The sequence below is a fragment of the Nerophis ophidion genome, linkage group LG07, assembly GCF_033978795.1.
Source record: "Nerophis ophidion isolate RoL-2023_Sa linkage group LG07, RoL_Noph_v1.0, whole genome shotgun sequence".
Lineage (NCBI taxonomy): Eukaryota > Metazoa > Chordata > Actinopteri > Syngnathiformes > Syngnathidae > Nerophis > Nerophis ophidion.
In genome coordinates, this window is record NC_084617.1 from 43,131,870 (window position 1) to 43,158,416 (window position 26,547).

At 41.0% G+C, this 26,547-nt stretch overlaps 1 protein-coding gene across 3 annotated transcripts in view; it reads left to right on the forward strand.

Annotated features, from left to right (window-relative positions):
- Positions 1-2,850: 2,850 nt before the first annotated feature.
- LOC133556369 (uncharacterized) overlaps positions 2,851-26,547 on the forward strand; it is a 38,654-nt gene continuing 14,957 nt past the window's right edge. For 2 of the 3 annotated variants that reach the window (XM_061906220.1, XM_061906221.1), the window contains exons 1-5: positions 2,851-3,132; positions 16,876-16,939; positions 17,608-17,828; positions 17,933-18,091; positions 18,178-18,308. In XM_061906220.1, the coding sequence (XP_061762204.1) occupies positions 16,905-16,939; positions 17,608-17,828; positions 17,933-18,091; positions 18,178-18,308 (546 nt within the window). In that variant the 5' untranslated portion in view covers positions 2,851-3,132; positions 16,876-16,904. Of the gene's footprint in view, positions 3,133-10,067; positions 10,177-11,074; positions 11,143-13,423; positions 13,562-13,655; positions 13,799-15,613; positions 15,685-15,833; positions 15,907-15,996; positions 16,681-16,875; positions 16,940-17,607; positions 17,829-17,932; positions 18,092-18,177; positions 18,309-26,547 lie in introns of those variants that run through there. The other variant, XR_009807504.1, reaches the window with a different exon arrangement.

The window sequence follows — 26,547 nt, forward strand, 5'->3', positions numbered from 1 at the left end:
GGATTTGAACCAGGGACCCTAGGGTTGCGCACGGCCACTCTCCCACTGCGCCACGCCGTCCCTGTCTTGAAGCTGCTTTACAACACTTTGTATAGTGATTGCTCCTTCCACAGTTGTTACATGTTTTTCCATATGTAGGACAATATTTTGGCTTGTGGCTGCCTCCACATTTACCACATTTAAATTCCACAGATTTGTCTTTTTGATCCTTTTGTTTGGTACACATTTTCTTTTTCCATTGTTCTTTATGTATGGCATTAACTGTTGTTTCACCTCTTCGTAGCTCCTTTGCTTGTGCTCTGGTGGTCTCAGCTGCTCTACACATACTGACACACTTATCTAACGTAAGCCCAGTTTCTCAAAGCAGTCTTTCTCTTAGTGCATTATCCATTGTACCACAAACAATCCTATCTCTCACTAATGAGTCTCTCAGAGGGTCAAATTCACATGTTTTGCTTAGTGTATGAAGCTCCGCCATGTACTGATCAAAAGGTACTCCTTGCTTTTGGTCATGTGTGAAAAACTTATACCTCTCAAATGTCACGTTTTGACGAGGCACAAAGTATTCTTCGAACTTTGTCATTAGCTGTTCCAGTGTCAAATTAGCTTCATCCAGCTGAAAGCTATTATATATGTCCAAAGCATCTTCTCCAATAACATGCAAAAGAATGTGAGCTTTCAGCTTTTCATTGTCGCCTCCTGCTCCACTTGCTGCTAAATATATATTAAATCTTTGCTTAAAACGCTTCCAGTTATCAGCAAGATTAGCAGTTAGTAGCATTGGGCTAGGTGGACTTAGCTTTTCCATGACTGTACTTTGGGTAAGTTACCGGGACTTCACAGCTCTTTGTGTTGTTGGCTTTCTTCCAACTTGGGCACAAGATCCTCTTCTATTTGTTCAATCTGTCTCTTGTCCTCTGTGTCACTTTACCGCCGCTCATAGTCTTCACACACCGTAGCAAACTCCTCAGAAATGTGGCGTCCTTCGCACGTTGTCACTCACGCAACCGAAGACATCTTCCTTCCGCTCGTCTTTCGTGGCTCCCTCGTGGCAAACATTTCTTCCGACGCTGCTCACGGCCACTTCTGACACCATGTGTTGTCTGTCTCAAGATCAATAATACAGACGAGGCGTGTTGTCTGAGTTTTCAACGTTTACTTTTTTAGAGCGTGCATATCACAACATCCAAACTGTCAACATCGCCACATACCACCACGCGCACCGCGCATGCTCGTCACTCTCATTGCATGCTGGGTAGTGTAGTTCTATTATTCCCTGGCTCATAACATCACAAGTTGCATGTTACTTACACATACAAAGTCTCCAAGGCAGAAGCGTATCAGGAAGTATTAACAAACGTGTCCAGATCATTCAATATATTTTACCATGAACTTAATGTCCTACTAGGTGTCGATAAAAAACAATTAGCACTCCATCTATCCATCCATTTATTACTGCTTGTCCTCTACGATAACTAGATTAGTGGTTTTCCTATTTACCATTGTTCTCTGTTTGATTAATTTCACCTGATCAAACCATTTCTAACATTCCGCACTATAAATTAATAAAAGTATGAATAATTTGATTGCCAACACTAAATTGGCCCTAGTGTGTGAATGTTGTCTGTCTATCTGTGTTGGCCCTGCGATGAGGTGGCGACTTGTCCAGGGTGTTCACCGCCTTCTGCCCGATTGTAGCTGAGATAGGCGCCAGCGCCCCTGCGACCCCAAAAGGGAATAAGCGGTAGAAAATGGATCGATGGATGGATGAATGATTCTTTTTGATGCCAAAACTCTTTATTGGCCAATATTCAGGGGTCCTAGTGAAAAAGTTGTCTATGAATGACAAAATGTCTTAACATTAATAATAAATCAGGTATTCACACATGCACTTTATGTGGACTATAAAGCCTTAATTTTTATTTATGTGAATGTATTTTACATATTTTATTTATGTATGTACTGTATATATTTATGTCACAGATATAATACAGGAAGTGAAGGAAAGTATTAGCAATAGCTGTAAAATGGAGACATTCTGATTCACAAGTAAAATTACAATTATATCAAATGTTTTTTTATACATATGGTTTGATATGCTCAAAATGGAACAGGTTGTCTTTACAAAAAAAAATTGTAAATTTCCAACTTTTTGCAGTGAAACTACACAAACATCCATCCATCCATTTTCTACCGCTTGTCCCTTTGGGGTTGCAGGGGTATGCTGGAGTCTATCTCAGCTGCATTCGGGTGTAAGGCGGTGTACACCCTGGACAATTAAGTCGCCACCTCATCGCAGGGCCAACACTGATAGACAGGCAACAGTCATTCAAACTCACATTCACACACTAGGGCCAGTACACAATAAAATGTAAATGTGCAAAACGGAATAAACACAGCATACAGGCAATCATTGCTAGGATTTTTTTGTTCTGTTTGTTTTAGAAAGCCTAGCTTTTGTTTCCGGGAGCTCACTTTTCACACCTTTCCAAAAGAAATAAGAATATAATTTCTTAGAAGCAGGAGGCTCGTTAAACTAAAAAGAACGTTCCGAAGAGCTGATTGTTCGTTAACGACCCATCACTACTGCCCAAATAGACGGTGCTGTCATACGCCACACTGTCACAAAGAGAAGTAGTCGCGTTGAAACATTTGAGTCACCATTCTGAACAGAAATGTCACGTTTCAAATTTTTGTTAACGCTCAACATGACGCAACAGATGATTGAAGAGTATTCCCTTCGTGTTGTATACAACATTCCCTCCATTCTCTGTTCGCTCTCTTAATACACTTATTTATTCCACTGGGATACAACGTGACTCAGCTTGTGTGTACTGCGCATGCGCGCGATAGAGACGGATACAGGCGGTCTGTGATTAAACTTTTGTTTAGTTTTTTATATTGATTTATTCACATTTTTTATTTTTTATTTTACTAAAGATTTCTGTGCTTTGCGTACTAAAGATTTCTGTGCTGTGCGTACTTTTTATTTTTTAATATAAGTAAAGTGCAGTGATTTCGCGCCACTTCGACAGGCGACGGCAGGACAAGCTCTGTCAAAACTACGTCATCGCCACTGTGCCATTGACAGACTTTACTGCTTGGGAAAAGTCGACAAATACATTTGCTAAGGTAATTGTAGCTCTGGTTATACTATAAAGAATACAATTTCCTTTACACTCGGTTAAATATGAGTCGAATTTACTAACTGTAATCTATGAGTGAACATATCCAGATATAATTTAGCTAGCAAACTAGCATGTCCGAGTGACGTCACTGACTAATAATACATATATTTTTATCTTTAAATATTGATATATTGGGTATGGGGACATTCTATGGGAGTATTTAATTGTAGAAGTTACATGTACAGTTAAGCCTGGTGAAAACCAGTGCACAAACCATGAAACTTCCCAGCAGGCACAAGACATTGAAACAACGTTGAGAACTTGTTGAATTAGGTCCTGACGTTGGAACAACATGCTTTTTGACAACATTTAATCGATGTTAGGTTCTGACGGGTTGTGGGTAAAGCGATGTAAAAGCGGTCCACAATTCTCGCAGATGGAGAAACTAACGAGGAAACATTGCAAACTAAAGACGCGCGGATAGGCAATTATATCATCCGCAACCACATCACTAAAGTCGTCATCCACCCGCCACCCAGCCTAACCAACGTTTCATCAAAGCCACACCCGCCCGCTGTTATATATCTAATATAGACGATGCAAGGCATCATTAGTGAGGTTAGAAAGTGTAACTCCCTCCAAATAGCACAGACACAATGGCTTTCTTGAACTGATTTTTTTGAAGGCTTACTTTCCCTTCAAATCCACCGTGAAAACTGTAATAAATAAAGCACGTTACAAATGTAAAAATAATAACATGCACAGCATGTGGATCAAACATTTTACAAAGTAAAATACCAACAAATGACAAATACCTCGGTGGCCATACCCGGAAGTAACTTCCTTACATCCGTCGACGGACCAAACGAGACACTTCAAAATAAAAGAATGCCCACATACTGTTTCAAAGAGTGCTGCTCGTTTTTCGTATGTGGGTAACAACATTTAACTATTTATAAATGGTTGATTTCTATAGGCTAGTAAGGTAAAGTGTTGTACCTGACAAGTTTGGGCTACCTTGCTTCTGCAGCCTTCATCAGAGGTGTCACGTGATGTTAGCGTGACGTTGTCTGTGACGTGATATATGGATTGTACCATCAAGAGTTGTCAGGTACAACACTTTACCTACTAGCCTATATAAATCAACCATTTATAAATACATGTCAGTAGGCTAAATGAACCTCTTCAACATAACATTTAACTATGTATAATGTAGCGGCTGGCTACGGGGTGTTAGCCAATGACTTTGGCTGTGGGGCGGGACATCCGGGAGAGATAGGGAATTGACGTTATCGACAGGAAGTGAGAGTTCGAGTTGTCTCGGGAAAAATGTTTGAGACATGAGAGCTGTTGTGTGGTTGTATTACATCTTGTGCAATAAAGACAAGACAAACAAATAAGTTTTATGAGCCTACATTCCTGGGATTATTACAATATATATTTCCGAAATGGTTCAACCGCCACCCGCCCGAATCTATTCAAATTCTATTTTTTCGTCATGTCACCCGCCCGACCCGCGGTTTATCCGCGGACTCCGCAGTTGTGACCGCAAACCGCGCATCTCTATCGCAAACACATTGTATTATTTCAAAGTCGGTAGCAGTCATGGCGCCTTGTAGTCACGTGAGTGCCTTTTGACCAATCATTGAGATCGCCATCCATCCATTTTTTACTGCTTGTCCCCCTCATATTTTTCTTTATTCATTACTGACATATGCTGTATGTTTTTGACCAATCATTGAGGATATCGCCTGAAACCGTGTTAGCGAAACTCCCTTTTTACACGACTCTGGCTTGTTGTACACGTACCACAGTTTGAGAATCACGGTGCTATCGCAACTACACAACAGCAAAGTACAAAATAGCACACAAGCTACTGAAGCTAGACATGCGTAAAATAATAATTGAACAATATCGCCGTCTAAAACAGCACATTTTTCAATATGAACTAGTCTAAAATAATTATAGTTGCATATTACTTACACATACAAAATCTCCAAGGCAGAAGCGCATTAGGAAGTATCCAGTAACAAACGTGTCCACCTCATTCAAAATACTTTACCATGAGCTTAACTTAGATAGTGGTGAAAGCGGTCCACAATTCTCGCGGGTTGAAAAACTATTGAGGAAATGTCGCAAACACATTGCATTATTTCAAAGTTAGTAGCAGTCATGGCGCCCTGTAGTCAAATGAGTGCTTTTTGACCAATCATTGAGATTGCCATCCATCCATTTTGTGCCGCTTGTCCCTCTCATATTTTGCTATATTCATTACTGACATATGGAACCAAGTTTGCCATACTCTCTTTATACACGATTCCGACGAGTGGTACATGTACCACAGTTTGAGAATCACGGTACTATAGCTGCTAAACAACAGCAAAGCACAGAATAGTAGACAAGCTACTGAAGCTAGACATGCGTAACAATAATTGAACAATATCGTTGTCTAAAAACAGCACAATTGTCAATATAAACAAGTATCGTATAATTATAGTTGCATATTACTTACACATACGTCTCCAAGGCAGAAGTGTACTATGAAGTATCCAGTAACAAACGTGTCCACATTATTCAATATATAATTTACCATGAGCTTAACTTAAAAAGTGGTCCACAATTCTCGAAGGTCGAAAAACTAACAAAGAAACGTCGCAAACACATTGCATTATTTGAAAGTTAGTAGCAGTCATGGCACCCTCTAGTCACGTGAATGCCTTATTTTGACAAATCATTGAGGAGATCGCCATCCATCCATTTTCTACCGCTTGTCCCTCTCATATTTTGCTTTATTCATTACTGACATATGGAACCGAGTTTGCAATACTCTCTTTATACACGACTTCGACTTGTGGTACACGTACCACAGTTTGAGAATCACAGCTCTACAGCTACTACACAACAGCAAAGCACAGAATAGCAGACAAGCTACTGAAGCTAGACATGCTTAATAATAATTGAACAATATCGTAGTCTAAAACAGCACATTTGTCAATATAAACAAGTATAGTAAAATTATAGTTGCAAGTTGCATGTTACTTACACATACAGGTACAAAGTCACCAAGGCAGACGCGTGTTAAGAAGCATTCAGTAACAAACGTGTCCGTATCATTCAATATACTTCACCATGAGTTTAACTTAATGTCCAATTGTGACCACTAGGTGTCGGCAAAAAACAATTATCACTCTATCCATCCATCCATCCATCCATCCATCATGGGGGATGGCGTGGCGAAATTAGGAGTGGCCGTCCCAGCAATCTGAGGGTTACTGGTTCAATCCCCACTTTCTATCATCCTAGTCACGTCTGTTGTGTCCTTGAGCAAGACACTTCACTCTTGCTCCTGATGGGTCCTGGTTTGCGCCTTGCATGCAGCCATCAGTGTGTGAATGTGTGTGTGAATGTGGAAATACTGTCAAAGCGCTTTGGGCTCCTTAAAAAAGGGATAGAAAAGCGCTATACAAGTACAACCATTTATTTTTACCATCCATTTTCTACCGCTTGTCACTTACGAGGTCGCGGGGGGGTGAAGTCCATTCCAGATGGTTAATAATAACTAGGTTAGTGGTTGTCATATTTACCATTGTTCTCTGTTTGATTAATTTCACTTGATTAAACCTTTTCTAACATTCCACACTATAAATAATAAAAGTATGAAAGATTCTTTCTGATGCCGAAACAGACTGTAGAGGTTGCCCTCTAGTGGATTCTTCTGACCACCATTCAGGGTATACCACTGTTTTACTTTCATAAATATCAATAGGCTTCTGCTTTCGAGCACAATGTCTTTTCCTCCTGCGTTCGCTCATTGGCACCTCCAACTCCAACCCTGTGTCTCTTCCCGGCTGCTACTAATAAAGGCGACAGGTGATAAGATAACAAAGCCCACATGGGCGATCCACTCTCCTGTCGCTGTCTTTGAGGCTAGTCCTTACACTCCCCATCTGTACCTTTGGCCTTTTGAAGATAATAATTTCCAAGCGTTATCTCACCCTCTGAGAAGTCTCTGTCTTACTAATGTTTTCCAAGGTTTTAAAAATGCGTAGAATAAATATTATTTCTGTCAACAAAGATTTACGTCAGCCTGTGCCACGTGGTCATTTTGATAGTAGGTTAAAATAGCTGATATAGACACATCATGCGGTGCCTTCATTAAAACACTAATACGAGGCTTTTAATTTTTTACGGCTCCAGACTGATTTTTTTTTATTTTAAAAATTTTGGTCCAATATGGCTCTTTCAACATTTTGGGTTGCTAACCCCTGCATGAGCTAGTGCCCGCGTACCACTAGTGGTACACGTATCACAGTTTGAGAATCTATGTTCTACGGTCATCAGTATTGGTGTGTCAAAATGTATCAAAGTGCCCCCTGCTCTATGTAGTACTTTCATAAGAAGTCCACTCAAAAACATTAATTTCACAATTTTGTGTCAAACTGTTACACACAATTGCATTTTTTTGTTAAATACAAACATATTATTGTTTCTACATTTATTTTGGGAAGATTTGGCATAATAATACTAAGTAAAGTCACTATTTTTGATTCCTAAATATACTTAAGTCATTTTGACATGATTCTTCAGCATATAATAACATATCACAGACGCATTGCAATAATAGACCTAATGTGTGTATCAATAACCAGACAATAGTCTACTACTCTCTTCCCCTCTACTACAGGGGTGTCAAACTCATTTTCATTGAGGGCCAAACCGCAGTTGTGGCTGCCCTCAAAGGGCTGCGTGTAACAGTGAATAATATGTAAATAAAAATGTATTAGGATTTGCATCATAATATTTTTACACAATTGCATACGCATTTGATTTTAATATGTTTTTAAATACACTGTAAAAAAGAATCTTAAAGATTTTGGGGTAAAAAAAAACTGCTGCCCGAATTTTACTTTTAAATTTACGTTGGTTTTAACAGCATATTACTGTAAATGGAAAAACCGTATCACATTTTTTCACGTTAAGATTTAGGCGACTTAGCTGCCAGTTTTTTGTTTTTACAGTTTCTTACTGTAAATTGAAAAACAATACAATTTTTTTGTCACTGTAAACTCCATTGTAGTTTTTACAGTAAATTGAAAAAAGGCACTAGTGTTTTTTGAGGTAAAATTCTAGGGACCAAACTGAAAATTTTTTACTGCGATATATTTTGTCATTTTGAAATCATAAGTCAAGCAAATACTGTCACGCCTGTAAGTTTATGTTTTGGTTTTGGTCAGGTTATGTTTAGTTTTTTGGACATTTTAGTTCTGTCTTGGCACTTCCTGGTTTGTTTTCGTCTCCATGCCAACTTATTAGTTTTCACCTGTCATGTCACGTCCTTGTTCTCAGCCTCACACCTGTTTTCACTAATGATCACGGCTACATAAGTCACTCTTTTTCTTGTCTTCATTCTGGGATTTTCACACTCGCACGCACCCTACCCATGCTGCACCTTCTTCACGCCCTCGTTTATCTGCTTCATGCCTTGCTACGCTGTTCATTTTGTCCAAGTAAGTCTTTGTTTATAGTTTATAGCCAATTGTTTTTGTGCAAAGTCCTTTAGTTTATGTCCATCCTTTCATGCCATCGAGCAGGTGTTTTTATTTCACGTTTGTAATGTGTAGCCAAGTTTTGTACCTCCATTGTGAGCGCTTTTTGTTGTTTGTTTGTTTATTAAATACATGTCATGTACTCATGTCCACGCCTCACTCGTGCTGATCCTCATCTGCATTGAAGAAACAATCCATGTCCAAGCCTAGTTGTGACAAATACATGTATTTATGTTCCAACAAAAAATATTTTTAATGTATGATGATTTAATATTTGTTCCATTATTAGACAATAATATAGTCTAAAAGATGTGCAACTGCTTGCAGTTCATGTATTTTTCTCTGTCAAAATGGAGACCGATGGAAGGGTAAAGTACTTTATTGATGCTTTCGCGGGACGTTTAAAATGATGTGGCAGGGCAGATCTGAGCCCCGGGCCTTGTGTTTGATGCGAGTCCGCTACTATGTCTCTTTTACAACGATCTAGACAGATCGCCGCCCACAAAGCCTAGGGTCTCCAACAGCTTGTGTAGGATTCAGCTGGTTCTCTTGAATGATAGGGACTGGGAGTGTGGTTGTAGACCTGTTCAATGTGTTAAAATGCCTTTTTAAATAACTTATTTTGTGAAATGGTGTTTAATCAATAAAATTGTCTTGAATTGATAAAACTTAATTACCAGAAACATCCAGCTAATTTTGAGACGTCAAAGATTCTTTCTTGTCAATTGTTCTATATTTGCAAAACATATGAATATTTGAGCAAGGAGATGTAGTCCCTCAGAACATAATTATTTAAGTACGATTTCAAGTGGGTTTATTTTTTTTTTCTATGGTTAACCATTGGACTATTTGTTAATAACTTTATTGTATGTAACATGTCTAACTTTTCACAACCCATCTTTAGTTTTGGGTTTGGTTTAGCAAATAACATTTTCCCGGGTGAAAAAAGTTACACACAATTTGGATGGTGAAACACTATCATTTATGATTTCATGCAAGAAAACAAATATTGTGTGACTTAAGAAAAGGATTGGAGACTTATTTGACACTTCCAACAATACAGATAAAACACCACTAGGTGACAATATTGTTTTGCAAGCACTTTTCTGTTTCCTCTACTACATGGCAGTTCCCTTTTTAAAAGTTGAGCAGTTTTGTTTTTATTTAAAACATTTGATAAGTAATCTCAAATTATACGTACGATCAGCATAGGACTGTGGAATGGCTAGAGGTTCCACTAGAGTCATTCTAAAATCACCAAGTCCTGGTCTATCTCACGCCTCAAAATCATCTCTTATTTGGCTTTACTTTTGAGTTAAGGGTACATATGGATCTGTTACTACTTGGATTACTTGTTAAGTTTTTAGATTTACACAATTTTATTTCCACAAAGGTTCATCCACAAACCAGCAACACCAACAGAGTTGAGGTGGGCATCTTACAAACACTAGGAATCATTGAAATTCCAACATTCTGCAAGGAAACATGAGGGCGAAGGCAAGGTACGTGTTTTTATTATCTTAACTGGCATGGCTTTTAATGAATTTCAAGGAAGCAATAAGGTGGGAAATTGGTATAGGGCTGCAGCTATGGATTATTTTAGTATTGGTGATATACCGATTAGTTTATTCCTAAAATCCAGTAATTGGATAAAACACCCTTTATAGCCTCAATGCGTATTTTAAGGAAAATAGTTTAAATATCAATTTTTGTACCTGCCACATCCTTCATTAACTTCGATTTATCTTTTTTGACCGTCTTTTACCTTGTTTTACCTGCTATATTCCTTTTTTCACCTTTTATTTACCTTCTATTTAAACTTATGTTACCTTTTATCTACCTTCTATTTACCTTTTAACGATTATTTACCTTTTTGACCTTGATTTATCTTTTTTATCTTCTATATTCCTCATTTTACCTTTTATTACCATATATTTACCTTCCATTGAACTTATGTTGCCTTCTGTATTCCTTCTTTCACCTTTTACTTACCATTTATTCATCTTTTATCTATCTTATTTTACCTTCTATATTTATTTTTATTCACCCTATTTTACCTTTTATTTAAGGTACCTTTTAATTACCTAAAAAGATACTTTACATTTTAATTACAGATACCTTTTTTTTATAACCTTTTTACATTTTATTTACCTTATTTTACTTTCTATTTACCTTTTGCCTTTGTTTACCATATTTTACCTTCTATTTAACTTTTATAAATTTTTATTAATCATTAAACGATTAATGGAATATAAATGGAAGCCTTTTTGTAATCGGATTAATCATTGCAGCACTAACTGCATGCATTTATTAGGCGTGTGTCACTTCCTCTCTGCAATAACATTTTAGACATTCCAAAAAAAGTCTATTTTGATGTTTTTATTAATTACATATTTACAGGAAAATACAAACCAATGTAAAGCCAATTGCACGGACGGGTAGATCAACTTCTAACAGACTTCCAACAGGTACAGTATTGCGTGTATTGCACCTTTCAGTGTCTCATTAAAATGTTTTCCTTGTTATAAAACTTCCCTTTGTGGCAACTGACCTGACATTTTTCACATCTAACATGACAGTTGACAGCTTTTTAAAAATATGCTTTCCCAAATTCAAACTTCTGAGGTAGATAATATGAAATTCTGAAATTTCGTTCAACCTCCTATGTTTTTGATTCCCATAGTAAATCATGGAAATAATAATTATCAGTGGAAACTCTGCATTGGGTAAACTCGTTTAAAAAAACTTCATATTTGAGATTTGAATAAAAAATTAAATTTAAATAAAGTGTTTCATTGGCATAACAGATTAATTTGTTCTGTGATGGCTTTCATAACCTAAAATTATGGTTGTCCCTAAAGGGACTTAATATTTGCCTGCCGACTTTTAGGGTATCTCTTTCAAACTGCTTCTCCTTAAAACACACCATCAGCAGCTTCTTCAGATTTTAATGGATACATGTCTGGCCTTGGTTGGGATTATAGACTTCTCCAACTTCAGTATGGTAGATTGCAAAGTACTCCGCTAGTCGTATTACACATACACCTATGTTTTTCCATGGCTTCTTTTTTTCTTCAATAAATAGCCTCTTCCATTCCAATCTATTTATTTATACAGCACATTTTTAAAACAGTTAAAATTTAAGAAAGTGCTACAAAGTAATTAAAACACACATTGAAGAACATCCATTTTCTACCCCTTGTCCCTTTTGTGGTCATGTGGGGTACTGGAGCCTATCTCAGCTGCATTCGGGCGGTAGGCGGGGTATACACCCTGACAAGTCACCAGCTCATCGCAGGGCCAACATAGAGACAGACAACATTCACACTCATATTCACATGCTAGGGCCAATTTAGTGTTGCCAATCAACCTATCCCCAGGTGCATGTACTTGGAAGTGGGAGGAAGCCGCAGTACCCGGAGGGAACCCACGCAGTCACAGGGAGAAAACGATAACCCCACACAGAAAGATTCCTAGCCCGGGATCGAACCCAGGACCTTTATATGGTGGGGCACACAAACTAACCCCTGTACCACAGTGCTACCCAAACATTAAAGAACAGTCATATTAAAATAATAAATACATAAAAGATATCACCCTCTTTCATGTTGGCTTGAAAGCTAAAAAAATCACATGTTTTTACATGCAATCTAAAAGTTTTTCAGAGGGGGATCTGCTCAAGAGCAGAAGTATCCACAAAGTGCTGCGCGCAGACAATTTTTCAACGATATTACAAAATAATATAAAAAAGTTAAATAAAAGAGCATACATGTTATATTTTACGAGAAACAGTTGCAATGCTGCCATGCAGGCCATTTTTTCTCTAAAACTGTCATTGCTCAAAAAAAGAATTAAAATCAATGTTGTGATGAATTAGACCTATTGAAGGCTCCAATTACTTCACATCAAATATTCCACTTTTAATACTTTTTGGGAGAACCAACATGTTTTGTGTGTTTGCTATAAAAACAGTTATGACAAAATGCATAATTAAAACACAAAAAACATAAAAAAATAAATTTAAACTTGTAATCTACAGATATATCTTAAGTAGATTTAGAGATGTAGGTGTTAAGTAAAAAGAAAACATAATGTATGAATTTTAACACTTTTTGGATCCCTAAGAATTTTAGTGGGATTTTTATTTTAAACTACCATTACTTAAAAAATTATAATTTTCACAAGGTGTTGACGAACCCAAGATGCAGAGAAGGCAGGCTCGGTGCAGGAAAACACAATTTAATGTGCACAATAAAGAAAAGACAAAACAACCAGGAACTAGGAACCAGAAAACAGAAAAACTGGAAATAGCTAACAGGATCTGCTTAACAGGAAAACAAAGCTAGGAGACAGCAAACTACAAATAGCTGCCAGGAACAGCCTACCGCTATGACAGCGACAAGAACAAGTATTAACGACAGGTAGTGATGACATTGACAATGACCAGCCGTAAGGACCACACTCCAGCACAGACTGGATGGAAAGGCAAGTTTAAATAGCATCTAGCTGATTGACACCAGGTGTGGCCAGGTGCCAATCAGCCGCAGCGCCCAGGGAGCCAAGCAGGAAACAACCAAAATTAAAGCGCTGACAGGAAAAACTAAACCATAACCAAAATGTCAGGGACAAGCCTGACAACGGATACCAGACGTTCTAGAAGATGTTTAGAGACGTACTTGGAGATGTTCGCTGCAAATGGATGACTTTAATAATTCAATTTTTTCCTGCTCTGTCCTCCACCTCTGAAAGGCACAACTCTTAAAGTTGTTGAACGTCGAAATCGCTTTGGTGAGACTTTGCTCCATGAGGCTGTACTTAACCGAGATGTTCAGCTGCTTAAAGACATCCTTAAGCTGGGACCAAATGTCAACATGGCTGACAAAACAGGTAAGGTGCAGTGTTTTTTTAAAACTTTTATTTTGAACCTGTGCATTTTATTCACAATAAAAACATTGACAATGGTCTTTATCTCTGCTATAAGGACGCACAGCCTTACATGAAGCAGCTCTCCGTAATCAGTATGAGGCTTGCTTGTGTCTACTTAATGCTGGAGCCCTGGTTAATGTTGCATCACAAGACAAAGTTACACCACTGCATGATGCCACCACGTTTGGAAATGAAAAGGTTGGTAAATGTTTTAGAAGTTTTTTTTTACCTGCAACTGTTTATTTCATTTAACTGCAGATAGTGGAGCTGCTTTTGAAACATGGGTCACATCCACCCAAAGAGGAAGCATTTGGCACAAATGAAGAATATACACTTATAGTCCAAGTGGCAACTATGAAAGCAAGATCTGCTAAATCAACAAACATAAAACAAGAATTAGGAGGTATGATATAAACTCATCAAATATATTTATTAAAATGCTTTAAACTAAGACTTTGTTCAGGTTTCCTATTAAAGTTAATGCACAAAGCATACTATATGATTGAACTGTTTTTTTTAGGTAACTGTAGAGAGAGAATATGCCTACCGGTACTTTGTACGTATTTTGTATCTGTAAAGTTTATTTATTATCGGTCGACATTTAAGGCCTTATTCACACTGCTGGTCAATTCCGATTTTGTGACCTGTATCCGATTGTTTCATGTCAATGTGAACAATGCATTTAAGAATTTTTCAAATCCGACTCAGGCCTTGTTTGAATGTGGATATAAATTGGACATGAATCGAATGCAGCTGCAGTATAAACGCTCTGGTCTCATTCATCCGACCAGAATGTCATCAAAAAGCAATAGGCATCATAATTTGTAGCAAAAAAAATAGTTGACAAATGAGCAGAAAACAAGTGAAATATGTTTTAAGAAGTCACATCAATGTTCCACCACTCCACTCCTTGAAGTAGACAACGTAGCAAATGTCCCACAAACTGCAAAAGGCCAAAATGGTTTCTCTCTTCCTTCTTAATCTTCTATGCGCAGTAATCCAGTTCAGAAAATGTGGACATTGATTGCACAAAATCCTCTAAATTGCCACAAATTCGCCAGGACTGAGAACTACTTGAAGTGTAGCCATTTTTACATCCGTAAACACTGCATCACGTGTGGCGTCATGTTTATATGCTTGCATGCAGTTCAGCTTGCGTTCAAATTAGACATTGCATTTTTTTTTATGTGAACGACTATATAAGAAGATCAGATTAGGCCGAAATTTATAATTGAACATCCTATTCTGTTGTGAGAATGTAGCTTTTAACGCCTTGTTGGTTTTCATTGTAAACCCCCCGCAACTTTGAAGGGAATAAGCGGTAAAAAATGGATGGATGGGCATTGCCACATTGAGATCTCAGAGGTCTAAAGCTTTAAATGAATAACACTTTCATATTCCGGGATGACCCAAAGTAAATATAAAGCTGTATTTGGCCATTGTACCCCCCCGCGATCCTGAAGGCAATAAGTGGTAGAAAATGGATGGATAGATGGGGCATGGCTCTGGGCTCTTTTAAGACAAACAAAAGACAACATCATTCAACATGACTTATCACAGAGGACAAAAACTCTTACTTACTTTTCTTTGAATTAAATAAACATATTACAAAGTGTGTTTATTGTCCTAAGTCAGACAGTATGTGTGGTACAATATAACTCAAAGTTATGGGTGGATTTTGATTACATTTTCAGGAAATTGGGAAAAAATAAAGACACAAGTAATTACTTTTTAGGGGTGATTTGGATTACTGTCTGGATTCCGTAATTTTCAAAAAGATTCTTTACTCTATGTAGATACAGTCGGCCCTGGCAGATATCTGCCCTCTCCGAGTGCTTTTCGAGCTCTTGATGTAACGGATTGTGACTTGACAGTAGTTTTTAAAGCCTTTTTATGTGAACATCTGTATTTTGTCAACTGCTCCTCAGCCTTTGTCAACAGTAGGAGAAGAAGAAAGTTTTTAGTTCAGTTTTTTTTCTAGTTTGCATAAAACCTTCCTCTTCATTGTTGTAGTAAAGAACGCCAAAACCAAACAACACCGAGATGTGGGCATGGAACTACATGGTGACGTACAGCTTGGAAAGGTAAAAGCATTGAGTCCACAGTTAAAGTTTGTTGTTCATGTCAAAATTGTTGAGCAACATTTTAAGTTAGATTTTTTGTATCCTGTGCCCATAAATCATCAAGACATGTGAACATTACCCATGTACTGTAAAATGATTTTCATTATCAGGATGAAGATGTCCAAAATGGGAAATATCAGACGGTAGTTCCACAGGAGAACCACAAGAGTAAATTGTCAAATGGTAATTCTATTAGCAAGTATGGACATTTCAATATATTATTTGTCACAACCGTATTGTCAAAGTAATGCATTTAATTTCATTCTGTTTCAGTAGAACCTTTACAAGCCTGTAACACCTCCTATTTTCCTGAGAACAACAAGCTTTCTTCTTCAGGAACGACCTATACCCGCTTGTTTCAGGGTTATTCAGAAGATGAGAGCAGGGACAGTGATCAAACTGTTGACTTTTTGGGGGACAGTTCAGATGAGTCAGTGGACTGGGCCTTTAAAGCCACACAGAACTTTAACTGATCTCCATGTACATGTTTTATTCATTTAACTTCCTCACTGCAAGGGTTTAAAACAGTTGCTTCTCTTTAAGTCATTGCTTTGTTAATTCCGTTGATAATGTTTCTAAAATGAGAGCAAAAGCAGTTCTAATACTGGTTAAGGTGACCATCCATTTTCTACCACTTATCCCTTTTGGGCCACAGGGGGTGCTGGATCCTATCTCAGCAATGTTTTCAAATATTGACAGGTTAACTATGTATAATTTCCATCTAAATACAGTTCTGCAATACTTGAAGAGAATTTAAGAATGCAGGATGTAATATATTGTGAGTAAAGGGATTTTTCTGTAATATTAATAATACAGTATTTTGTGGCATTTAATTGTTTTAAAATGGCATTAATATATGAAAAAATATAAAATATTATATTATGTGTTAACTAAAAATGATTTGTTGATGTTCAAAACACTAAATGAAAGTTAATAATTAATGTAATTTGACTCCAAGTTGTGCATTTGTGGTTTGTTGGTATTTAGAACACATCTGAATCCATTTACATATCCATTTTAAGCATTTACTATAATTTATTTTTAAACTGTACAGATATTACATTCAATGAACAATTGGCAGTTCATAGCACAGTAGTCGCCAATATGTAATACATATGAAGTAAATTAAAGATGAACATGTTTTTTTTTCAGGTACGGAAGTGACGAAAGAGAATAAGGACATGTTCAACCCTATCAACAGTAGTCTACCCTCTGGGTAAGTCAAAAGTGGTTGGGTCCAGGCAGAGGCGGCCCTGGCTAGTTTTACGCCCTGAGCGATCCTTTTATTGTTGCCCCTTTTCACAAACCCAATAAATTATATGTAGCTATGAGAGTCTATATTGATTTTTTTAAAGCAGATTAATGATCTACCTCATAAAATAAGCTCTCACCAGCAGGTTGACATATTTTTTTCATGTCCTGGGTGGTTGCCCACATTGCCTACAGCAAACTCAGTTGGTCGTTTACACCGTAGGTTGTTAATGATGCCACTTGACTGTGTGTAGGGAAGAGGGCACAAGTACGTCCCTATGAAAACTAAGGTACCACTGTATAATATCAATATCATGCGAGCATTTAACATGTTAAAGCATTTGGCAACTTGGATCAAATACAGTGATAGCATTAGAGAGTGCCCAAACTAACTAATAATGTATTGACTCTGTATGTTTATTGATAGTTATATTTGGCAACAAATGTGTAAAATAGAATTACAATCTGCAATCTAAAATGTTGTTTTCGCTGCTCCCAGGTGGCAAAATAAATCTTAGTATTTGACATCAATGTATCTAACCATCAATTAATATCCTAAAGTGTTAAAGCGTGACACAAACAATATAAAACTTTAACCGTTGAAATTCTCCAGTTAACCTCGTTATTTTGTAGGGAAACGACTGGCGGCTGCAATAATGAGCATGACAACAATTCAGATGGTTCATCAGATGAGGACTCTATAAGTCTGTTGCATGATCTTAATACCATCCAAAGCAAAGAGGGAATGCAACACTGTGGTTTAATTTTAGCAACCAATAGCAAGGAGTCTAAGAATATGATGGAAATAAGCAAACTACAAGTGGCAGAATATGATGTGGATGATGCAGACAATGGTGAGTGCTGCTCCTGATATTTTACTCGATCACTTGTGATACAAATTCTACCAGTTTCTTTCACACTCAACTTTCACAGATTTAAAATGCATTTATTTTCGCAGCAAATTACTCTCAAAACGGTAATATGCACAAGGAGATGCAGCTTTACGAGACAGATGAAAATGAAGACGCTCTTCCTCACAAAACATGCAGAGGAGATGAGGCCTGTGGTGAAGTCATCACTCAAGCCGGAGACATTGTTAACTTAGAAAATATTGCCGGTTGTTGGAACTGTTTCTTTTGTCTGGGATATTTTCAGCTTTTTCATTTCCTGCTAAAGTGTCTTGAATTGTAATCTACTGGACAGCTCTCCATGAAGTCTTTGCTGAGGGTAATGTGGAAGGGGTACAGGAGCTGTTCAATGCTGATGCCGATATCAATGCTATAAGCAATGATGACACTCCACTGCTGGATTCTATATCCTCTGGACATCACCAGGTGATTGAGAAACGATTATTTTTAAAAAACACTTGTCTCACAAATAAATCATCCCCATTCAGTTAACAAATTATACTGTATATAAATAACAAAATACAGTGGACTCTCGATTTACCAACTTAACTGGTTCTTTACCAGGGTTAGTTAATCGTAAAGTTTGTATAGTGAATCAAATGTATCTATAAGAAGCAATTTAAAAATGAGTAATGGGTTCCAGACTCTACAAAAGTCCATATGAAGCATTATAAAGTTACACACTAATGAGGGGTATTTCAACTGGGACATAGGGGGACAAATCTGGCCCTGCAGTGACACCAGTCCGGCCCCAGAGTTAAGTTCAAAACGTGCAAGAGACTTTTTTTGCAGTATATTTCTAAAAACACTAGTGCTTCTGTTGGATAGAGAAACTTGGAACAGTGTAAGCACATTAGCAGACCCTTGCATTGACATTTTAACTTTGCCTTACATTTTACATAACAGGGCCATTTTGTCCTGCAATTTGTAACTCAGATAAAAGAAATAGCCCAAAAACAAATGCCGCTGGTTCGCATAATATGAAGGGAGAAGTCTAGCCCCCCGGTCTTTAACTTTCTGAAACTCTAGACCAGGGGTCACCAACGCGGTGCCTGTAAGGACCAGATGAGTAGCCTGCTGGCCTGTTCTAAAAATAGCTCAAATAGCACCACTCACCAGTGAGCTGCCTCTATTTTTTTTTTTTTTTTTTTTATTTACTAGCAAGTAAATAATTCTAACAGAGACCCAAAACTCAAATAGAATTTGAAAATCCAAGAAAATATTTTGAAGACTTGGTCTATACTTGTTTAAATAAATTCATTTTTTTTTTACTTTGCTTCTTATAACTTTCAGAAAGACAAATTTGGAGGAAAAATACAACCTTAAAAATGATTTTAGGATTTTTTAAAACACATTTACCTTTTAAATTCCTTCCTCTTCTTTCCTGACAATTTAAAATTTAAAGCCCACCAGGCTGCACCAAACTTTTGGTGTCTTGACACAGAAAAGTACAGTGGTGTATGCGCAGCAGCTATGAAGGTTGCAAGCCTGTTTGGTTCAACTTATCTTTGTGAATTAGCCGTTTCTGACATGAACTTCATCAAGAACCAACACAGAACACGCCTCACTGATGCACATCTGCAAGACTCACTCAGAGTTGCAGTGTCAAGTTACACACCAGAGTACAACGCACTTGTTAACAGCATGCAAGGCCAGGCTTCCCACTAACTTACAAAGCAACAGATAACAGATTTGTTGTCCAGTTCAAAGTGTGACATATATTAAAACATTTGAGAGTTGACTTTTGTATTTTATGTGAGTTATTTGTACAAACATGGTGCAAAGTAATTCATGATTTGTTAAAAAAATTTAGTGGCTAGCTAGTTAAAATGGGATATTGTGATTTCACAATATCCATATTAACATATAAAAATAAAATGTTGCACATTTATATTTATCTGTTTCTATAAATATTTGTGAGAAAACAAGATGATCAGTGTTTCCACAAAGATAAATATTAATAATACCATAGAGTTAAAAGTAAATTGATCATATTGGCTATTTCTGGATATTTATTTAAGTGTGTATCAAACGGGTAGCCCTTCGCATTAATCAGTACCCAAGAAGTAGCTCTTGGTTTCAAAAAAGTTGGTGACCCCTGCTCTGGACCCTAAAGCAATTTAGTTGAATAGCTCTGCCGTAATATATGTCAAACATAACAAAGGGATCAACTTGCTCTTAACAAGCCAAAACGACAACAAGAAGCAGCTTTTCCCTGTATGCGCTGCTCTTCCAACACACGCCCACACACAGGAGTCCTTTTGGTGCCTTCATAAACGATCAGAAATCACAACAATCTTTAACTTTTAACAACCCATCCATCCATCTTATCTGAGGTCGGGTCGCAGGGGCAGCACCCTAAGCAGAGTAGCCCAGACTTACCATTCCCCAGCCACTCCGTCCAGCAACTCCTGGGGGATCCCGAGGTGTTCCCAGGCCAGCCGGGAGAGATAGTCTTTCCAACATGTCCTGGGTCTTCCCCGTGGCCTCCTACCAGTCGGACGTGCCCGAAACACCTCCCTTGGGAGGCGTTGGGGTGGCATCCTGACCAGATGCCCAAACCACCTCATCTAGCTCCTCTCGATGTAGAGGAGCAGCAGCAGCTTTGCTTAAGCTTCTCCCGGATGACAGAGCTTCTCACCCTATCTCTAAGGTAGAGAGAGTCCTGCCACCCAGCGGAGGAAGCTCATTTCAGCTGCTTGTACCTGTGATCTTGTCCTTTCGGTCATAACCCAAAGTTCATAACCATAGGTGAGGATGGCAATGTAGATCGACCAGTATATTGAGAGCTTTGCCTTCCGGCTCAGCTCATTCTTCACCACCACGGAATGATACAGTGTCCGCATTACCGAAGACGCCGCACCGATCTGACTGTTGATCTCCCGATCCACTCTTCCCTCAATCATGAACAAGACTCCGAGGTACTTTAACCCCTCCACTTGGGGCAAGATCTCCTCCTCATCCCGGAGATGGCACTCCACCCTTTTCCAAACGAGAACCTTTGACTCTGACTTGGAGGTGCTGATTCCCATCCCAGTCGCTTCACACTCTGCTGCAAACCGATCCAGTGATAGCTGAAGATCTTGGCCAGATGAAGCCATCAGGACCATGTCATCTGCACAAAGCAGAGACCTAATCCTGCAGCCACCAAATCAGATACCCTCAACGCCCTGACTGCGTCTAGAAATTCTGTCCATAAAAGTTAAGAACAGAATTCGTGACAAAGGGCAGCCTTGGCAGAGTCCAACTCACTGGAAACGGATATGACGTACTCTGATACTGATTATACAGGGAGCAGACCGCCACAATCAGACAGTCCGTTACCCCATACTCTCTGAGCACTCCCCACAGGACTTCCTAGGGTACACGGTTGAATGCCTTTTCCAAGTCCACAAAGCACATGTAGACTGGTTGGGCAAACTCCCATGCACCCTCAAGGACCCTGCCAAGAGTATAGAGCTGGTCCACAGTTCCACGACGAAAACCACTATTCCTCCTGAATCCGAGGTTCCACTATCCGGCGTAGCCTCCTCTCTAGTACACCTGAATAGACCTTACTGGGATGGCTGAGGAGTGTGATCCCACGATAGTTGGAACACACCCTCCGGTTACCCTTCTTAAAGAGAGGAACCACCACCCCAGTCTGCCAATCAGTATTGTCAACAAAGACAGCCCCACAGCATCCAGAGCCTTACGGAACTCCGGGCGGTTTTCTTCCACCCACGGGGCCTTGCCACCGTGAAGCTTTTTAACTACCTCGGCAACCTCAGCCCCTGAAATAGGAGAGCCCACCACAGATTCTCCAGGCACTGCTTCTTCATAGGAAGACGTGTTTGTGGGATTGAGGAGGTCTTCGAAGTATTCCCTCCACCGATCCACAACATCCGCAGTCGAGGTCAGCAGAACACCATCCACACCATACATGATGACATTGCACTGCTTCCCCTTCCTGAGGCGGCAGATGGTGGCCCAGAACCGCTTCGAAGCCGCCTGGAAGTCATTTTCCATGACTTCTCCGAACTCCTCCCATGTCCGAGTTTTTTCCTCCCCGACCGTTGAAGCCGCACATCGCTTGGCCTGTCGGTACCTGTCTGCTGCCTCCAGAGTCTTATGAGCCGAAAGAACATGATAGGACTCTTTCTTCAGCCTGACGGCATCTCTCACTCTGATTCCAGAGCCCTTGCTGTGTGTCGAAGTGAGTCCAACTATATCTAGTCGGAACTTCTCCACCTCGTGCACTAGCTCAGGCTCCTTCCCCCAAAGCGAGGTGACGTTCCACGTGCCAAGAGCTAGCTTATGTAGCCAAGGATCGGACCGCCAAGTGCCCTGCCTTCGGCTGCCGCCCAGCTCACATTGCACCCGACCTCTATGGCCCCCGCTATGGGTGGTGAGTCCATTGGAGGTGGACCCACGTTGCCTCTTCGGGCTGTGCCCGGCCGTACCCCATGGGGACAGGCCCGGCCACCAGGCGCTCACCATCGAACCCCACCTCCGGGCCTGGCTCCAGAGGGGGGCCCCGGTGACCCGCGTCAGGGCGAGGGAAATCTTGGTCCTTCGTTTGTATTTGTCATAGAAGTCTTTGAGGTTCTCTTTGTCTGATCCCTTACCTAGGACCTGTTTGTCTTGGGAGTTTGTCATTAACAACCATATTGCTAAAATAATTAACATTTAAAAAAGTAAAATTCGCTTAAATTAACATTGGCAAAAGAGGAGCTGATGGGAAAGCAGCAAACAGACAGAGAGAAGGAAGAGGTTGTGGGAGACTGACCTTGTTGTGTGTGTGTTTCCTTTTGGAAAAAGCACCGCTGAACGAGAAGTAGCTCTTCTCCTCCGCTGTGAAATAAGTCTGCTTTGGCATTTTTTTCCAGAAAAGTTATCTCCACAGAAATTCCATTCTTCTTTCCATGCTGGTCTGTTGTCCTTTTTGGGACTCATATTGAGTAAAGAAATAGGACAAAACTTGTCAAAACCCATGCAACAACACAGAAAAAGCACACATGCTGAAGCGCTGAGAAGTAGCGATGGCACAAAATATTTTCTTCTTCCAAGGGGAGGCGTAACAGAAACCAATTGAGAAGCACTTGTTTTTGTAAATGTGTGAGAGCGGGTGTGATGCGGAGTGCTGTGGAAGTGGTAGAGCAGTGTTTTTTTGTTTGTATTTTGTTGGTATTTGTTTTTTGTGTTTCTGTATTTGTGTTAGGACCCCCTTGAAAAGGAGATGCTGCATCTCAAGGAGCTATCCTTAATAAATTGAAATTGTAGTGTACTGGGCAGCAAGAGTTGTGGAGGGCTCCGCCTGCCCAAAAAGGCCTGCAGGCGGGACACAAAATGAATGAATGAAAGAGGCACATTACATCTGATCTAAAATAAATTGGTTTATAAATCGAGGTTCCACTGTACTGCAAACAACTACAATAGTTTGATTAAATAATGAAATAATAATGTATAGTGCTTACCTTGTCGGTTACATACACACACCTAGTCATGTTTTTCATTATTTATTTCTTTATTCAAAGAATATCATTCACTTCTTATCAGGACTGTTTCATTGGTTAGAAAAACAAACATATGTCTTGCTAGTAATTCGCTAACGAGCTATTGAAAGAGACATCGTTAATTTAGGTCGGATCTTATGGTGTTCACTGGGACATTTGCTAGGGCAACTACCTGTGAGGAGGCTCGTAACCCAAATATTTACTCACAATCTATAACGTAACAATTAGCCAAGTGACTGTGCTGCTCTCTGAGCTGCTACCTTACCGTGGTAGAGGAGTTTGCGTGTCCCAATGATCCTAGGAGCTATGTTGTCTGGGGGTTTTCATGCCCCCTGGTAGGGTCTCCCAAGACAAACAGGTCCTAGGTGAGTGATCAGACAAAGAGCAGCTCAAAGACTTCAATGGAATTACAACGAAATGAACCCAGATTTCCCTCGCCCGGACGTGGGTCACCGGGGCCCCGCTCTGGAGCCAGGCCCGGAGTTGGGGCACGATGGCGAGCGCCTGGTGGTCGGGCCTGTTCCCATGGGGCCCGGCCGGGCACAGCCCGAAGAGGCAACGTGGGTCATCCCTCCAATGGGCTCACCACTCATAGGAGGGGCCATAGAGGTCGGGTGCATTGTGAGCTGGGCGGCAGCCGAAGGCAGGGCACTTGGCGGTCCGATCCTCGGCTACAGAAGCTAGCTCTTGGGACGTGGAACGTCACCTCACTGGGGGGGAAGGAGCCTGAGCTAGTGCGCGAGGTAGAGAAGTTCCGGCTGGATATAGTCGGACTCACCTCGACGCACAGCAAGGGCTCTGGAACCAGTTCTCTCGAGAGGGACTGGACCCTCTTCCACTCTGGCGTTGCCGGCAGTGAGAGGCGACGGGCTGGGGTGGCAATTCTGGTTGCCCCCCGGCTCAAAGCCTGTACGTTTGAGTTCAACCCAGTGGACGAGAGGGTAGCTTCCCTTCGCCTTCGGGTGGGGGGACGGATCCTGACTGTTGTTTGTGCTTACGCACCAAACAGCAGTTCAGAATACCCACCCTTTTTGGGTACACTCGAGGGAGTACTGGAAAGTGCTCCTCCGGGTGATTCCCTTGTCCTACTGGGAGACTTCAACGCTCATGTTGGCAACGACAGTGAAACCTGGAGAGGCGTGATTGGGAAGAATGGTCGCCCGGATCTAAACCCGAGTGGTGTTTTGTTATTAGACTTTTGTGCTCGTCACAGTTTGTCGATAACAAACACCATGTTCAAACATAAGGGTGTCCATATGTGCACTTGGCACCAGGACACCCTAGGCCGCAGCTCCATGATCGACTTTGTAGTTGTGTCATCGGATTTGCGGCCTTATGTTTTGGACACTCGGGTGAAGAGAGGGGCGGAGCTTTCTACCGATCACCACCTGGTGGTGAGTTGGCTGCGATGGTGGGGGAGGATGCCGGACAGACCTGGCAGGCCCAAGCGCATTGTGAGGGTCTGCTGGGAACGTCTGGCAGAGTCTCCTGTCAGAGAGAGTTTCAATTCACACCTCCGGGAGAACTTTGAACATGTCACGAGGGAGGTGCGGGACATTGAGTCCGAGTGGACCATGTTCCGAACCTCTATTGTCGAGGCGGCTGATTGGAGCTGTGGCCGCAAGGTTGTTGGTGCCTGTCGTGGCGGTAATCCCAGAACCCGTTGGTGGACACCAGCAGTGAGGGATGCCGTCAAGCTGAAGAAGGAGTCCTATCGGGTTCTTTTGGCTCATAGGACTCCGGAGGCAGTGGACGGGTACCGACGGGCCAAGCGGTGTGCAGCTTTAGCGGTCGCGGAGGCAAAAACTCGGACATGGGAAGAGTTCGGGGAAGCCATGGAAAACGACTTCCGGACGGCTTCGAAGCGATTCTGGACCACCATACGGCGCCTCAGGAAGGGGAAGCAGTGCACTATCAACACCGTGTATGGTGCGGATGGTGTTCTGCTGACTTCGACTGCGGATGTTGTGGATCGGTGGAGGGAATACTTCGAAGACCTCCTCAATCCCACCAACACGTCTTTCTTTGAGGAAGCGGTGCCTGGGGAATCTGTAGTGGACTCTCCTATTTCTGGGGCTGAGGTCGCTGAGGTAGTTAAAAAGCTCCTCGGCGGCAAGGCCCCGGGGGTGGATGAGATCCGCCCGGAGTTCCTTAAGGCTCTGGATGCTGTGGGGCTGTCTTGGTTGACAAGACTCTGCAGCATCGCGTGGACATCGGGGGCGGTACCTCTGGATTGGCAGACCGGGGTGGTGGTCCCTCTCTTTAAGAAGGGGGACCGGAGGGTGTGTTCCAACTATCGTGGGATCACACTCCTCAGCCTTCCCGGTAAGGTTCATTCAGGTGTACTGGAGAGGAGGCTTCGCCGGATAGTCGAACCTCGGATTCAGGAGGAACAGTGTGGTTTTCGTCCTGGTCGTGGAACTGTGGACCAGCTCTATACTCTCGGCAGGGTTCTTGAGGGTGCATGGGAGTTTGCCCAACCAGTCTACATGTGCTTTGTGGACTTGGAGAAGGCATTCGACCGTGTCCCTCGGGAAGTCCTGTGGGGAGTGCTCAGAGAGTATGGGGTATCGGAATGTCTTATTGTGGCAGTCCGTTCCCTGTATGATCAGTGTCAGAGCTTGGTCCGCATTGCTGGCAGTAAGTCGGACACGTTTCCAGTGAAGGTTGGACTCCGCCAAGGCTGTCCTTTGTCACCGATTCTGTTCATAACTTTTATGGACAGAATTTCTAGGCGCAGTCAAGGCGTTGAGGGGTTCCGGTTTGGTGGCCACGGGATTAGGTCTCTGCTTTTTGCAGATGATGTAGTCCTGATGGCTTCATCTGGCCGGGATCTTCAGCTCTCACTGGATCGGTTCGCAGCCGAGTGTGAAGCGACTGGAATGAGAATCAGCACCTCCAAGTCCGAGTTCATGGTTCTCGCCCGGAAAAGGGTGGAGTGCCATCTCCGGGTTGGGGAGGAGACCCTGCCCCAAGTGGAGGAGTTCAAGTACCTAGGAGTCTTGTTCACGAGTGGGGGAAGAGTGGATCGTGAGATCGACAGGCGGATCGGTGCGGCGTCTTCAGTAATGCGGACGTTGTATCGATCCGTTGTGGTGAAGAAGGAGCTGAGCCGGAAGGCAAAGCTCTCAATTTACCGGTCGATCTACGTTCCCATCCTCACCTATGGT